Source organism: Bos indicus x Bos taurus, chromosome 9 (genome assembly GCF_003369695.1).
Source record: "Bos indicus x Bos taurus breed Angus x Brahman F1 hybrid chromosome 9, Bos_hybrid_MaternalHap_v2.0, whole genome shotgun sequence".
Classification (NCBI taxonomy): Eukaryota; Metazoa; Chordata; class Mammalia; order Artiodactyla; family Bovidae; genus Bos; species Bos indicus x Bos taurus.
In genome coordinates, this window is record NC_040084.1 from 13398378 (window position 1) to 13414795 (window position 16418).

Consider the following 16418-nt stretch of genomic DNA (forward strand, 5'->3'; position numbering starts at 1 on the left):
TTTATATGAAGAATACTCATAGTAAAACTTTTCTTCCCTGTTTAAGAATGATGATTTCCTAATGCAAATCCTGACATTTTGGTTAGAAATTTTAAAAAAACTTATAGTTTGCTTATATGTGCTGTATCTTTGAGCTAAAAGTCTCCTAATTTGTTGCATAATCTACAAGTTCAGTACCACCGTATTCTCATTTATTTGACCAGTCTTCCTAAAAGCTTTCTGCTGTGTTCCTGGTGGTGGAGCAGTCATAGTGCTTCAGTGTCGGGCGCCTTCTGCTCTCTTTGCCACTAGGAAGTATGTTTATTGGGGATTTGCTGACCTTGATAAATGTCTTGTGCTTTCAGGAGATATTCTTGGTTCTTCCATCAATGGCTTAGCCTCCCTGATTCGGATGCCGTATGGCTGTGGTGAACAGAACATGATAAATTTTGCTCCAAATATTTATATTTTGGATTATCTGACTAAAAAGAAACAACTGACGGAGAATTTAAAAGAAAAAGCCCTTTCTTTTATGAGGCAAGGTAAGCATTTTAGAAATATACTTTTTTTTTTTTTTTTTGTAAAAATACATTTGTTTCTGTTTTTGGTTTGTTTTTGGTCAGAGTTGACTCTAGACTGTATTTCAAAATGGACAGATTTTGGCTTTGCTGTGTGATTGTGACATGAGATGGTGTGGAGTGTGCTAGAAGTGTTAACAGCTGTCACTACTTGTCCTCAGCTCCAGGCTCACTGACTGCTGCTAAGATGTTTGTTAAAGGAGTTTGATCCTGGAGGGGCTTATATTTTCATAAGGGATTGGAAATTTAAAGCCACTTAAAAATCTGATGGTGAAGGACAGGCAAGGCTGATGTGCTGCAGTTCATGGGGTCGCAAAGAGCTGGACACGACTGAGCGACTGCTACTTTGCAGGAATTTATGACATCTCATGCCCAGGTCCTTAAGTCCTCTAGGAAATTCTCAAAGATGTAGCAATTGGTACTTTCTGTACTGAAAGAAAGTGAAAGTGAGGTCGCTTAGTCGTGTCCGACTCTTTGCGACCCCATGGACTGGAGCCTACCAGGCTTCTCTGTACATGGCATTTTCCAGGCAGTAGTATTGGAGTGAATTGCCATGTCCTTCTCCAGGGATTTTCCCAACCCAGGGATTGAATCTGGGTCTCCCGCATTGTAGACAGACGCTTTACCATCTGAGCCACCAGGGAAGTACTGAGCTGCCTCTTAAAAATTGTTCTCCTTTCTGCATATGTTTGTGCATCAGCCATGTTTTTTTCAGTTTAGCTATTAATTTATTTAAAAAGAATGGTAAAAATATCAAATGTTTATCATATATGCAGAAAACACACATTATTAATGTTTCAAGGAAAATGGTACTTATATACTAAGACATTTCCTGTTTTCCAAGTACTATGGTCTTCATGTAATGCATCTTTGCATGTCCTCTACCTGGAATGGCCTTCATGATCTATGAATTATGTTTGCTTGTTAAAATCCACTGATTTTTAAAGTGATTCAGTCATATTTTAAATATATAAATACAGGAGCTGCTTTTTTCCAAGAGGCAAGCTTATTGGAAACAGGGTAACAGGGTAAGTTGTTATCATTATTACACAGCAGTTAGTTTAGGATAAACGTGTCCCTTTATAATGAGGGAACCTGGAAGAAAAGCTCACATTAAAATAATGTCTTTACTGAGTTTTCTAATTCTTAACTGTGGAAAAGTTAGCCAGTTCACTAACAAGCTTGCCTTAAACTTATAATTAGTTTAAGCACTGGTACCAGGGACTCTTGGTATAGTGTTCAGTTCAGTTCAGTCGCTCAGTCATGTCCGACTCTTTGTGATCCCATGAACTGCAGCACGCCAGGCCTCCCTGTCCATCACCGACTCCCAGACCCGTGTCCACTGAGTCGGTGATGCCATCCAATCATCTCATCTTCTGTCTTCCCTTTCTCTTCCTGCCCTCAGTCTTTCCCAGCATCAGGGTCTTTTCCAATGAGTCAGCTCTTCTCATCAGGTGGCCAAAGTATTGAAGTTTTAGCTTCAACATCAGTCCTTCCAATGAACATCCAGGACTGATCTCCTTTAGGATGGATTGGTTGGATCTCCTTGCAGTCCAAGGGACTCTCAAGAGTCTTCTCCAGCACCACAGTTCAAAAGCATCAATTCTTCGGTGCTCAGCTTTCTTTGTAGTCCAACTCTCACATCCATACATGACCACTGGAAAAATCATAGCCTTGACTAGACAGACCTTTGTTGGCAAAGTAATGTCTCTGCTTTTTAACATGCTGCCTAGGTTGGTCATAACTTTCCTTCCAAGGAGTAAGCAAGCGTCTTTTAATTTCATGGCTGCAATCACCATCTGCCATGATTTTGGAGACCCCCCAAATAAAGTCAGCCGCTGTGTCCAGTGTTTCCCCATCTGTTTGCCATGAAGTGATGGGACCAGATGCCATGATCTTCGTTTTCTGAATGTTGAGCTTTAAGCCAACTTTTTCACTCTCCACTTTCATCAAGGGACTTTTGAGTTCCTCCTCACTTTCTGCCATAAGGGTGGTGTCATCTGCATATCTGAGGTTGTTGATATTTCTCCCGGCAATCTTGATTCCAGCTTGTGCTTCTTCCAGCCCAGCGTTTCTCATGATGGACTCTGCATATAAGTTAAATAAGCAGGGTGACAATATACAGCCTTGACTTACTCCTTTTCCTATTTGGAACCAGTCTGTTGATCCATGTCCAGTTCTAACTGTTGCCTCCTCACCTGCATATAGGTTTCTGAAGAGGCAGGTCAGGTGGTCTGGTATTCCCATCTCTTTCAGAATTTTCCACAGTTTATTGTGATCCACACAGTCAAAGGCTTTGGCATAGTGTATGCCACATTAATGGAGAAGGCAATGGCAGGCCACTCCAGTACTCTTGCCTGGAAAATCCCATGGACAGAGGAGCTTGGAAGGGTGCAGTCCATGGGGTCACGAAGAGTCAGACATGACTGGGCGACTTCACTTTCACTTTCCACTTTCATGCATTGGAGAAGGAAATGGCAACCCACTCCAGTGTTCTTGCCTGGAGAATCCCAGAGACGGGGGAGCCTGGTGGGCTGCCGTCTATGGGGTTGCACAGAGTCGGACATGACTGAAGTGACTTAGCAGCAGCAGCAGCATTCCACATTAAAATCAGGTGAGATGTTGGTATAGTGCCATAATAGTTATAGTTATGGAGATGAATAAAAACTATTTTTCATAACTGTGCATCTTTTAAAGACAAGATTTTGACTTGTATTTGAAATTTAGTTTGGCTGATTTCAAGTAGAGAGTGTGTAGGCACTAGACTGGTGCTTTATAACTTGATATATTACCTTCTTTGAGATATTCTTTGATATATTACATTCTTTGAGAGAGTATAGAGAACAGAGGAGCCTGGCATGCTGCAGTCCATAGGGTCACAAAGAGTAGGACAGTGACTGAATAACAACAAATAAAATAAAGTGAAATATTTTAGAAAATGCCACTGATTGCATATTTTATATGTTTCTGGAATGTTGGCCAATCAAATATCAATGCTTTAAAGAAACAGAATAAGTTTTCTAGCATGAACCATTTGGAGTGAAAGTCGCTCAGTCGTATCTGACTCTTTGCGACCACGTGGACTATACAGTCCATGGGATTCTCCAGGCCAGAATACTGCCGTGGGTAGCCTTTTCCTTCTCCAGGGAGTCTTCCCAACCCAGGGATCGAATCCAGTCTCCCACATTGCAGGCAGATCCTTTACCAGCTGAGCCACAAGGGAAGTCCATTAAGGAACAATAATTTACGCCTTAAAAATTTGAGTTTCTGTACTGGACACTTTGCTGTGGGTTAGTATTGACAGATGCCCTAAAAAATGAACACTCCAAGTCCTCAGTATCTGTTTTTTGTTGTTGTTCTAAAAGGAGTGCTGGTCCTCCAGACCTGTCCCAGCAAGTAGGTGCCAAACTGCAGTTTCAAAGCAGCTCTGCATTGCATTTGCTGGTTGTTAGAGGGCGCAGAGCCGCCAGAGGGCAGTAGAGGCTGTGTGGGCAGAAGGAAGAGCCCTGGAGCTGGGAGGTGGGTGAGCCCCCACCGCGCAAGGTGGAGCCATGATTCTGGCTTCCGTGGGGGCTGTCAGCCCTGGGCTCTGAACCCTGCCTCCTGCTCTGGGCTGGTTTCCCTAGCCTCGTTTTTCGACCTGTAAGATATGGGTAAATGAGTACCTACTTCTTAGGGCTGTTTTGAAGACTAAATGAAGTATTTTAACACAGAGTAAATGCCCAGGAACTATCAGCTGTAGTATACCTAGTTGCATCTAAACAAGGAGATAGGGTCTCAGGTCAGCAAGTAAATTCTGTCTGTTCTGCCTCTAAAAACAAGTGTGAAATTCCTCCACTCTCTCCGTCCCAGGCTGATGGCTTTCTTCTGATGCGTGGTTGCTCCCCAGCTACTCCAGTGGCTTCCTAAATAACACTCTTTGCCAACATGCTCACCTTTAATACAGTTTCTGCATATTTTATAATAAAAAGGATCTTTGGATAATGTCAAGATCATGAGACTTTCTTAAATTCTCCTACAGATTCCTGGCCTGGGCTTGCAGGCCCTGAGTGAACACCAGACCCTTCTTTCACTTCTCCTGCAACTATCCCATCAGGACTCTGTCCTGCTATGTCTAGTGTGCTCCCAGGGCCACAGTGCTCAGGGTCTGTCCACCTGTCCTGCCGTCTTCTGGGGTGCTCTTCCCGCACATCTTTCCAGGGCTGGCTCTTTCTGGTCGTCCAGGTGGTGTTTTCCTCAAAATGGCCTTCCCTGGCCTGTTGGTAGCTCTGACTTAAATTATGCCATTTAATATTCTTAAATTATGCCACTTAATATATTCTTCATCACACTTGACATTATTTAAAATGTTTTTGTTTTTCTGTTATCTGACTGTCTCCTGCTCTAGAAGGTAAGTTCCCTGATAGTGGGGACTGCTTGAATCTCTTCTCCACGGGGTCACCATTTGGGCCCCTCAGTATGTACAGAATGGGTGAAGGCATTCGTATCAGCATTAACTTCGTTGGGCTTTAGGTTGATCATCCTGATGTGGAGGTTGAGGGTCTAGAAGATCTCTCAGGTGTTTCCGCGATACATGGCTATTTCTAACCACCACAGTGTCTACCTGGCTTTGGCAGGTTTTTATGAACTAGGAAATGTGACTAGGGATTTGAGCCTGTTGCCTTTTGAGCTGGTGAAGTGGCTGGACTCTGTCCAGCTGTTGTCGTTGTTCAGCCACTCAGTCTTGTCCAGCTCTTTGTGACCCCATGGACTGCAGCATGCCAGGCTTCCCTGTCCTTCACTGTCTCCCGGAGTTTGCTCAAACTCATGTCCACTGAGTTGATAATGTCATCCAACCATCTCATCTTCTGTCGTCCTCTTCTCCTCCTGCCTTCAATCTTTCCCAGCATCAGGGTCTTTTCAAATGGGTCAGCTCTTTGTATCAGGTGGCCAAAGTACTGGAGCTTCAGCTTCAGCATCACTCCTTCCAATGAATGTTCGGGATTGATTTCTTTTCAGATGGATTGGTGTGATCTCCTTGCAGTCCAAGGGACTCTCTAGAGTTTTCTCCAGTGAGCTCCTCAAAAATGCATCTTTTCACATGATGAACTAAATCATATTAGTTATAGAATAGCAGACAAAAACTTCTTGGTGTTGTGATTTTCATTATGAGATCAGTGCCTCATTTCAGAGACTCTGTTTTTCCTTTTGCCATCACGTTTGCCAAAGTTTTAAAAAATATACCATAGTTGTTTTAATTTTTTTAAGGGATTAAAGTGGCTTTGACACAAGTCATGATTATATTATTAAATATCATTTGTGAACAGCGCATAGTTTTCCTTAAATCATGCTTGGCCCAGGAGCCCTGTGACCTAACCCTGTATTTTTATTTTTTTTATCAAAACAATAACTACATCATTGAATGAAGTGTCTCTTACTGTCAAAAAGAAAAATAGAATCATAAAATGAAAACTTGTTCAAATATTTAAATTGTAGTTCCTGCAGCTCGTATTTTCAAGTAAGACTCAGACCAAACTTGGTTGAAAACACATTATATTTTCTCTGTTGAAATAAAGACAGGGAATAATAGGTTTCAGAACTCTGATGCTGCATTTGGCCTTCACAAGAATGGCTAGAGGCAGTAGTGAAGATGCTGAAAAGAAAATGTTGGTGAATTTCTCACTGTCCATTTCATGTCAGAAAGAGTAAGGAAGTTGATAATGAATACTTTTCTTTTAGTATAGAGAATATTTTAATCTGTTTTTTTTTTTTTTGCCAAAGAAAGATATTGATATAGCCACAAACAGCTGATTTTACTTCTTTTATTTGTATGCAATTATGACACTTGTCATAAACTAAGACAAATTATGTTTAGAACTTTACTTTTCTATGTGCTTCTATGAGTGGTCCTTTCCTCTTTATTATGATAAATTGTAAATATTTTACATTCATGACTATTCCAAAGAAAATTCATGGCCCACAATGTATGTATCTTGTCCGACCCTTTATAAATAACAGTTCATGCATCATTATTTTAAGTTTTAGAAGCGTCTGTTAATTCTGATTATATATTACTTTCTAACGCAAGAGCTCTTCATAAAACTATGAACTTAAAGGCAATACTCTTATTTCTTCATACATTTTGGAGATAAACATGTTTTTGCCTTTCTCACCTGGAGATGAAAAGTCTCCAATTTAGGTGACTACCCTGGAACACTGAATTACTACTATACAAACAATAAAGCTTACAGCCAAGCAAGCTGTCTGTTTCTCTTATGGAATTGGATGGCTTGGAGGACAAGTAGCCATGGGTTCTCTCATGATGCATGGGTGGCTTCAGACAGGGAAGGGCTCCTCACCGGAGATCCACTTGGTTCTGGTTCCTTCCTCTTTTGCCCAGGGAGCAGAGCTGGAGGACTGGAGTCTCAGTTTCACCTAAACCAGCTCAGGAAATGTACTCCATACCTGGAGACTATCTGCGAGTCATCCCCCTCCTCTGGGCTGGCTGCTCCTGGCGAAAGAACTGTGCCAGTTGTTGATATTAATGGCGATGGTTGGCGGTCAGCCACCTGAGGGGTCATTTCCCTACGCGCTGATCTCATCTTTCTGAGGGTTTCACAGAACCCGTCCTGGGAACTGCCGCTGATGTGACCCAGGCGAGTCACTTGGCCCTCCCCTCAGGTCGGTCCATCTTCCCACAGAAGCACCTCCTCTAGTGCTGGAGGCACCTGGAGCATCCCTTCCCTTTTCTCCCCTTCTCTTCCTCTCCTCCCTTGAGTTGATCATCTGTCTTTCAACTTTGCCTCTAGTGTTTTGCCGTGGGAAAGTTTTAAACAATTTTGTTGCTATTATCAATTTTTTTTTTCTTAAATTTGGATGGTTAGAAAGTCCTTTTCTATACCCATGTTAGAGAGCAATGTCTATTGTTTTTTGAGAGCATGTAAAAGGTACTGTGCAAAGGACTTTTTATATATATATAAATTTTTTATTTTCTACTAGAGTATAGCTGATTGACAGTGTTGTGATAGTTTCAGGCAAACAGGGAAGAGACTGAGCCATACCTATCAGATCAGATCAGTCGCTCAGTCGTGTCCAACTCTTTGCGACCCCATGAATTGCAGCACGCCAGGCCTCCCTGTCCATCACCAACTCCCGGAGTTCACTCAGACTCACGTCCATGGAGTCAGTCATGCCATCCAGCCATCTCATCCTCTGTCGTCCCCTTCTCCTTAATCCCTCCCAGCATCAGGATCTTTTCCAATGAGTCAACTCTTCGCACGAGGTGGCCAAAGTACTGGAGTTTCAGCTTTAGCATCATTCCTTCCAAAGAAATCCCAGGGCTGATCTCCTTCAGAATGGACTGGCTGGATCTCCTTGCAGTCCAAGGGACTCTCAAGAGTCTTCTCCAACATCACAGTTCAAAAGCATCAGTTCTTCGGCGCTCAGCCTTTTTCATAGTCCAACTCTCACATCCATACATGACCACAGGAAAAACCATAGCCTTGACTAGACGGACCTTTGTTAGCAAAGTAATGTCTCTGCTTTTTATATGCTGTCTAGGTTGGTCATAACTTTTCTTCCAAGGAGTAAGCGTCTTTTAATTTCATGGCTGCCGTCACCATCTGCAGTGATTTTGGAGCCCAGAAAAATAAAGTCAGCCACTGTTTCCACTGTTTCCCCATCTATTTCCCATGAAGTGATGGGACCGGATGCCATGATCTTCATTTTCTGAATGTTGAGCTTTAAGCCAACTTTTTCACTCTCCACTTTCACTTTCATCAAGAGGCTTTTGAGTTCCTCTTCACTTTCTGCCATAAGGGTGGTGTCATCTGCATATCTGAGGTTATTGATATTTCTGCTGGCAATCTTGATTCCAGCTTGTGTTTCTTCCAGCCCAGCGTTTCTCATGATGTACTCTGCATAGAAGTTAAATAAACAGGGTGACAGTACACAGCCTTGACGTCCTCCTTTTCCTATTTGGAACCAGTCTGTTGTTCCATGTCCAGTTCTAACCGTTGCTTCCTGATCTGCATACACATTTCTCAAGAGGCAGATCAGGTGGTCTGGTATTCCCACCTCTTTCAGAATTTTCCACAGTTTATTGTGATCCACACAGTCAAAGGCTTTGGCATAGTCAATAAAGCAGAAATGGATGCTTTTCTGGAACTCTCTTGCTTTTTCCATGATCCAGCGGATGTTGGCAATTTGATCTCTGGTTCTTATTCCTTTTCTAAAACCAGCGTGAACATCAGGAAGTTCACGGTTCACATATTGCTGAAGCCTGGCTTGGAGAATTTTGAGCATTACTTTACTAGCATGTGAGATGAGTGCAACTGTGCGGTAGTTTGAGCATTCTTTGGCATTGCCTTTCTTTGGGATTGGAATGAAAACTGACCTTTTCCAGTCTTGTGGCCACTGCTGAGTTTTCCAAATTTGCTGGCATATTGAGTGCAGCACTTTCACAGCATCATCTTTCAGGATTTGGAATAGCTCAACTGGTGATCTCCACTAGCTTTGTTCGTAGTGATGTATCCATTCTCCCTGGACTCCCCTCCCATCCAGGCTGCCATGTAACACTGAGCAGAGTTCATGTGCTGTGTAGTAGGTCCTTGTTGGTTGTTATACTGGGTGAAGTAAGTCAGACAGAGAAAGAGAAATAGCATATGACATCCCTTATATGTGGAATCTAAAAAGAAATGATACAAACGAACTTATTTACAAAGTAGGAACAGATTTAGAGAGAAGGAACTTATGGTCCCTGGGGGGAGGGGTGGTGGGAAAGGACTTTTCATATATTAATTATTGAAAAAGCTCAGTGAATTAGTAGGAAGCAGCGGCTTTGGAAACAGATTGACCTTGGCTAGTGCCTAACTTCAGTGCCTACCAATGTGTGACCTTGCACATGATGTATTCTGAGTTCCTGTCTCTTCATCTCTAAAAAATGGGATAATCATAGAGTTGTGGGAGTACCAGAGTTATACCTATAAAGGGCTTTGACTAGTTCCTGACACACAGTCAGTGTTGACTTATCATAATATTTCATATTAAATTGGGCTTCCCTGGTGTCTCAGACAGTAAAGAATCCGCCTGCAATGAGGGAGACCTGGGTTTGATCCCTGAGTTGGGAAGGTCCCCTGGAGAAGGGAATGGCAACCCACTCCAGTATTCTTGCCTGGAGAATCCCATGGATAGAGGAGCCTGGTGGGCTACAGTCCATGGGGTTGCAAAGAGTTGGACACGACTGAAGCAACTTAGCATACAAACATTGAAACCATTGTAGTTAATGCCAGACTTAAATATTCCACTTTTTAATTTACTTGCTTTATTTTTAAAAAACATATTTATTTATTTATTTGACTGTACCAAGTCTTAGTTATGGCGTGTGGGATCTAGTTCCCTGACCAGGAAACGAACCTGGGCCCTCTGCACTGGGAGTGCAGCGTCTTAGCTGATGGAGCATCAGGAGAGTCCCTAATTTACTTGCTTTTGAATGGCTAGAAATGTTAGCCATTTCTAGCTAATGTATAGTGTAATGGTATTCTGACTTTATTCCAGTTTGGGGCTATCTCAGTTCTTAATTTGTACATTCTACTTGGAAAGTGCTGATGTTCTTAATCTCCCACAGTACATAATGTGGAAAATATTCAATGTTATTTGATTTCATGTCTTCTTTCCCATTGTCTGCCCATGTCTCCTCAATATGGAGTCATGATTAGAAACTTCCATTCATTGAAACTTGATTACATTGATGATCTGTTTTGTTGTCTTCAGGTTACCAGAGAGAACTGCTCTATCAGAGGGAAGATGGCTCTTTCAGTGCTTTCGGAAATGATGACCCTTCTGGAAGCACTTGGTAAGTGTTTCTGCTGGGGGAACAAGTGCATGTCATGGAATGGACTCTTACTAGGTCATGATGGCCATGAAATTGACAGGTGAATCTCTGTATCTGCTTGGAGCCTGCGTTTTCCAGATCCTGAATTTAAGAGATTCTCCCTTTCAAATATGGCTTTAAAACACTAATAAATCAGATGCTTTTATTTAGAAAAGATAAGCCATAAATTCTCTCTCTCTCTCTCTTTTTTTTTTTGGTGGGAAAAGCAGCAATAAAATACTTTATGATGATGGTGCAGCTGGCAAGATAAATTGGTTAGAAATACAGGGTATTGGGACATAGTTCTTTTAAGATTTTTTTTAAAGATCACTTTGAAAAATGCTTTATTTATTTATTGGCCTCACTGCACGGAATGTGGGATCTTATTTCCCCAACCAGAGATTGAACCCATACTCCCTGCGGTGGATGCTCAGAGTTTTAACCACTGGACCACTTGGGGAGTCCAGTTTTTTTTTTTTAATCAGAGACAATGCAACATGAATTTTGTGGTAATACAGTCAATGTAGTTTCTTTAAGGTTATTTTTTTGTGAAAAACCATTGAGGGGGTCAAATAATGAACATTCAGAGTTTCCTCCAGAATGAAAGCTCTGTGTGGCTTATTTTGAATGATTACTCTCTTCTTGAACTATCTTCAACTTCGGTTACATTCAGAAAAAGACAGGCTAATTATATCAGTAGAGTCAGTTAAAGTGTGCTGTGGTAAAAACCTTCTAAATCTCAGTAGTTGATTAGCAAATGTTGTGCGCATGCTGCATTTCCACTGTGGGTCACCAGGGGGGCTCTGCATCTTTGTTTCAGCCACTGTCTCCCTGTCTCACCCAGAGCCTCCAGGCTTGTTGCAGTCTGGGATAGAAGGCTGGGATATCCAGCACTGGCAATCCAAAGCTTCAGCCTATGTGTACAATTTCTTATCACTTTATTGTGATCAGAGCTGGTCCTGGGGCCATGCCTAACTTCATGGGGGCCTGGAAGTGAATTCTTCTGCATACCCAAAGTTAAAGAGAACTACATCACATTGAATATTTGTAATATTTACCACACTAAATCTTTTATAGGATGAAACAGATCTGCTTCAGATTTTCTTTTGGCACGAGTCAGGATATAGATCCATTAATAGAAAGGTTTCAGTGTTTTATTGCTTGATGTTCTTTTCACCTCGATATTTGGTGTTCTGTAGCAGTGATTGACATACTTTTTCTTTAAAGGATCAGATAGTAAATATGCTAGGCACTGTTGGCTACATAGAACCTTAGTTGTATGTTTTTTCTTCTTCCCTTCACCCTCTCTTCCTTTTTTCCTTAAAAAAAAAAAAAGCCATTTTAGGAGGAGGGTAGGGGTGGGAAGAGGTACATATAAGGAGACGGTGGGCTGTATTATTTGGCCCAGACAGTATTGGCCCACAGACTGTAATTTGCCGATTCCTGTCCTGTAGGATAGAAATATCCGTTTGCTCTACTTAAAAGTACTACAGTTTGATTGTGGATTAAACATACTTCTTCCATTGCTTTGGGGTTGAACCAAACGTGCAATGAGATCTTCCTAGGTAAATACCCAGAACAGTCCACAGGTGAATAACCTTGGACAATTTATTTAACCCTCTCTGAGTTTCAGATTCTCAGCCTATAAAATAATGAGGTGGGATGAGATGATTTCCAGGTTCTTTACCAACTCTGCTGTTTTGTGAGCTGACCTGGAATTTCCCTGCCGCACTTACGGGAAGCTATGCCCACTGCCTGGCTGAGTTGTTTACTTTCTGTCTCTTGGTTGTTTTCTGTCCTTCTGCTCCTTCTTCAGTGACTGGCCCTTTGGAGAATCTTTTGATGGGGGAAAAGTGTTATTGTTGGTGTTTTCTTGCTTGGTGTAATTTGGAGGACTTCATAAAGTGTATTTTATGTAATTTTTCCCCCCTTTCACCAAGGTTGTCAGCTTTTGTTTTAAGATGTTTCCTTGAAGCTGATCCTTACATAGACATTGATCAGAATGTGTTACACAGAACATATACCTGGCTCAAAGGACATCAGAAATCCAACGGTGAATTTTGGGAGCCAGGAAGAGTGATCCACAGTGAACTTCAAGGTGGCAATAAAAGTCCTGTAACTCTTACAGCTTATATTGTGACTTCTCTCCTGGGATATAAAAAGTATCAGGTATTTAATATTTAATAAATAATGGGTGGGAAATCACAAGAAAGGTAGGTCTTGATGGGTCAAATACATGTCTGGAAACGTAAAGAATTTTGCAGTATTCCATCACATTTGAAGTCTTAAATTGGAATATTCTTTTGCTTTGCATTTGTGGACACATTCCAACAGCTGAGAATGAAAATATCAACCCACTCTTTTGAGTAAGCTAAGAGCATTTTAAAAATGCTTGGTAACATTAAGTGTTCTTGTTATTGGTAAGATAAGTCAACACATATTTTATCATTGGATAATGATAATTAATTTTTTAGAGGACAGAAAAGTCTTCAGAATTTGGGAATATGTTCTAGCATACTTAGATTGTGAAGGGCTTTTTTTTTTAATTTCTAAAATACCCTGGAGCAATTATAATGTCTACTAATTTAGTAAAAAGTACAGGCGTGTGTGCTAAGTAGCTTCAGTCATGTCTGGCTCTTTGTGACCCAGTGGATTATAACCCGTTAGGCTTCTCTGTCCATGGGATTCTTCAGACAAGAATACTGGAGTGGGTTGCTATGCCCTCCTCTAGGGGATCTCCCCACCCAGGGATCGAATCTGCATGTCTTATGTCTCCTGTATTGGCAGGCAGGTTCTTTACTAACCTGGGAAGCCCCAGTAAAAAGTACACCCACTAAAAAGCATGTTAAGTGGGCATGGATGTCTGGGTGAGGATGGGTGTGCCCAGAAAGTTATGCGAATGAGCTTAATTTTGCTCCAGAGCTGTCTCAGTGATTGATGCCTTTTACTGCTTATTGCTGACTGCAAATGATCAAAAGCAGCCATTCTCAGTATTAAGCTCCTGCAGTTTTCCTAGCCTAGTTCTAGGCATGTGGGATATAACCTTTCTCCTCAATTTAGAGCTTCAGCACCTTAGATCATATATGTGAAGTATCTTTCTCAGGATACCTTTTATGTCCTTGTCTTAGTTCATGATAGTCAATGGGAGAAACACTGGCAAAAACACCACTTCTTATTTTTTATTCCCTCTACAGCATGGTGCCTGTTTGCTTGTAGAACCTGAAAAGTGGTATTTTTTCAAAATACATGGCAGATCTTTAATTGTCAGTGATCAGGGGTGATTTCCACTGTCTAAGACAAAGTCAGGTGCTTAATAGACACTGAACTTGTTTTTGAATGAATGTTTGAAAAAACTTTTTATATAAATATGTATGTGGTGACAGGTTATGTTGAATAGTAAAATGTGTATTCTTTTCTTTCCAGCCTAATATTGATGTGCAGGAGTCTATCAACTTTTTGGAGTCTGAATTTGATAGGGGAATTTCCGACAATTACACCCTGGCACTTGTAACCTATGCACTGTCATCTGGGAGGAGCCCTAAAGCCAAGGAAGCTTTGGATATGCTGACTTGGAGAGCAGAACAAGAAGGTAAAGCATGTAACCCCTGTGCATTGTGAAATGTGTGCATGATATGAGAAAGTTTTGTACACCAGATATGGAGGTGATTACACTTAACATCTGAATGGGATGAAAATGCAACGTGGGTAAAATCACGATGGGCTGACACGGTCACCCTGCTGCTGCTCTCCCCAAGATGTTTTCTAGAGAGTTTCGTGCCTTGGGTGTTTCCTTCTTTTTAGACACGTTCTGCCTTGTGTCTGTTACCCTTCGAGTTGTCTGATGCCATTTCTGGTTTTGTGGCCTTGAGTGATCATTAAGGCTATGGTTTTTGGAAAGACCTGGGCTCAAATTCTGGTTCTGTTACCTTTCTGAGCTTCAGGTTCCCTATCTGTCAGAGGGGAATAACACCTCTTTTAGGATTGGTGTGAGGATTAAATGAGATGATGTGCAGGCCTTACCATGTAGCAAGTGTTCAAAAATGTGAATTAAAATGCTAACAGAAATGCAAATATCAGAAATGCCATTAGCAAGCTGTGTGTATGATTTTTTAACAGCACTGCTTGTGGGCTACGATAGGACAAAAAGTACACATGTTATTACTTCTAAATGGCCTCTACAGTCAGGGATCAGTTGTGTGTGTGTGTGTGTGTGTGTGTGTGTGGTGGAAGGGGATGGGGTGTGCAAAAATAATTTTAGGTGATGTCGATTGATTTTGAATCTCTTTGAATTCAAAACAGGCTAAATATGGAAAGTGCTTTAGAGGCTTCTGAGACTGTAAAAAATATTGTGTTATTATTAGCAGTGCATGTGTCCTCAGTCGTGTCTGACTTTTGGTGACCCCCTGGACTGTAGCCCTCCCAGGCTCTTCTGTCCATGGGATTTCCTGAGCAAGAATGCTGGAGCAGGTTGCTGTTTCTTCCTCCAGGGGATCTTCCCAACCCAGGGATCGAACCCAAGTTGTTAGCAGTAATTTAGGTTAAATCCTATTAGCAGTGCTGGGGACTAGAAGATTTATTACCTAGAGGCTGAAGTAGTTCTTGACATTTCTGCTTCTCTGCTTGGCTAAGTGGTAGTTGTGTTACCTTCTACTCAAATGTAATCGTCATCTAAATGGTAATATTTGAGAGAAGGGGGAGTGGGTACTAAGTAGGATGTTTCTCCCGGGGACTAGCAGGACCATCTCTAGGAAGATTGTTGAGCTGGCCAGGGTCTCTCATTTTTTTATTGGGGTCTTGGATTTTGAACTTATAACACTAACTTTCAGATAATGGAAAAAGAACTGTTTCCTAGAATGTTAGAGCTGCTTAATGGCAGATTCCCAGAATAAGTTTCTTTCCAATGTGTCCGAAAATATTTGGGGATGGTCTGGAATATACTAGGGTTTTTTCAAAAAGTTTATAGCTGTTTAGTCTTAAGCCAGACATATGGAATTTCTCTTGGGAAAATATTTTCATCAAAATGTCCTCATATATAAGTAATAGGAAAAGGATGAAAATTTATAAATTTTAATAATTTTAAGAAGAGACATGTTTATTTGTATGTGTGTGTGATTATACATATATTTGCTTGGCAGAAATATACACATGTATAGAAATATGTGTATTTTTATGCTAGTCAAGGAGAACTTGGACCAGTGTAGGAATGTTCAATGGTATCAAGTGTAATTTTTCTGTAATTGGCCAGACTGTTACTACTTTTCTCCTGCAGGAGGTCTGCAATTCTGGGTGTCATTGGTGTCCAGACTGTCTGAATCCTGGCAGCCGAGCTCCCTGGATATTGAAGTTGCAGCCTATGCACTGCTCTCACATTTCTTGCAGCATCGGGTTCCTGAGGGAATTCCGATTATGAGGTGGCTAAGCAGGCAGAGAAATAGCTTGGGAGGTTTTGCGTCTACCCAGGTGAGTGATGATCGCTTTCAATTTCTTTAGCTATCTATCTATATAAATAACTATATATATGTAAAACCAACTCTGCTCTGCTGTGCTTAGTCATGCCTGATCCTTTGCAACCCCATAGATTGTAGCCCGCCAAGCTCCTCTATCCATTGGGATTCTCCAGGCAAGAATACTGGAATGGATTGTCATGCCCTCCTCCACGGGATCTTCCCAACCCAGGGATCAAACCCAGGTCTCCTGCATTGCAGGCAGATTCTTAACCATCTGAGCCACAAGGAAAGTCCAAAAATACTGGAGTGGGTAGCCTATCCCTTCTCTGGCGGAACTTCCTGACCCAGGAATTGAACCAGGGTCTCCTGCATTGTAGGCGTATTCTTTACCAGCTGAGCTAGCAGGGAAGCCCAAAACTAATTAAATACAAAATTAAATGTATATGTTGTTGTTTAGTTGCTCAGTCGTGTTTGACTCTTTTGTGACCCCATGGACTGCAGCATGCTAGGCCTCCCTGTCCCTCACTATCTGCTGAAGTTTGCCCAAGTTCATGTCCATTGAAT

General features: G+C 41.5%; 1 protein-coding gene across 1 annotated transcript in view; it reads left to right on the plus strand.

The window, feature by feature from the left end:
- CD109 (CD109 molecule) overlaps positions 1-16418 on the plus strand; it is a 134555-nt gene that overhangs the window by 103116 nt on the left and 15021 nt on the right. The window contains exons 23-27 of the mRNA XM_027550947.1: positions 345-521; positions 10308-10389; positions 12348-12576; positions 13831-13996; positions 15677-15867. Coding sequence (XP_027406748.1) covers positions 345-521; positions 10308-10389; positions 12348-12576; positions 13831-13996; positions 15677-15867 — 845 coding nt within the window. The remainder of the gene's footprint in view (positions 1-344; positions 522-10307; positions 10390-12347; positions 12577-13830; positions 13997-15676; positions 15868-16418) is intronic.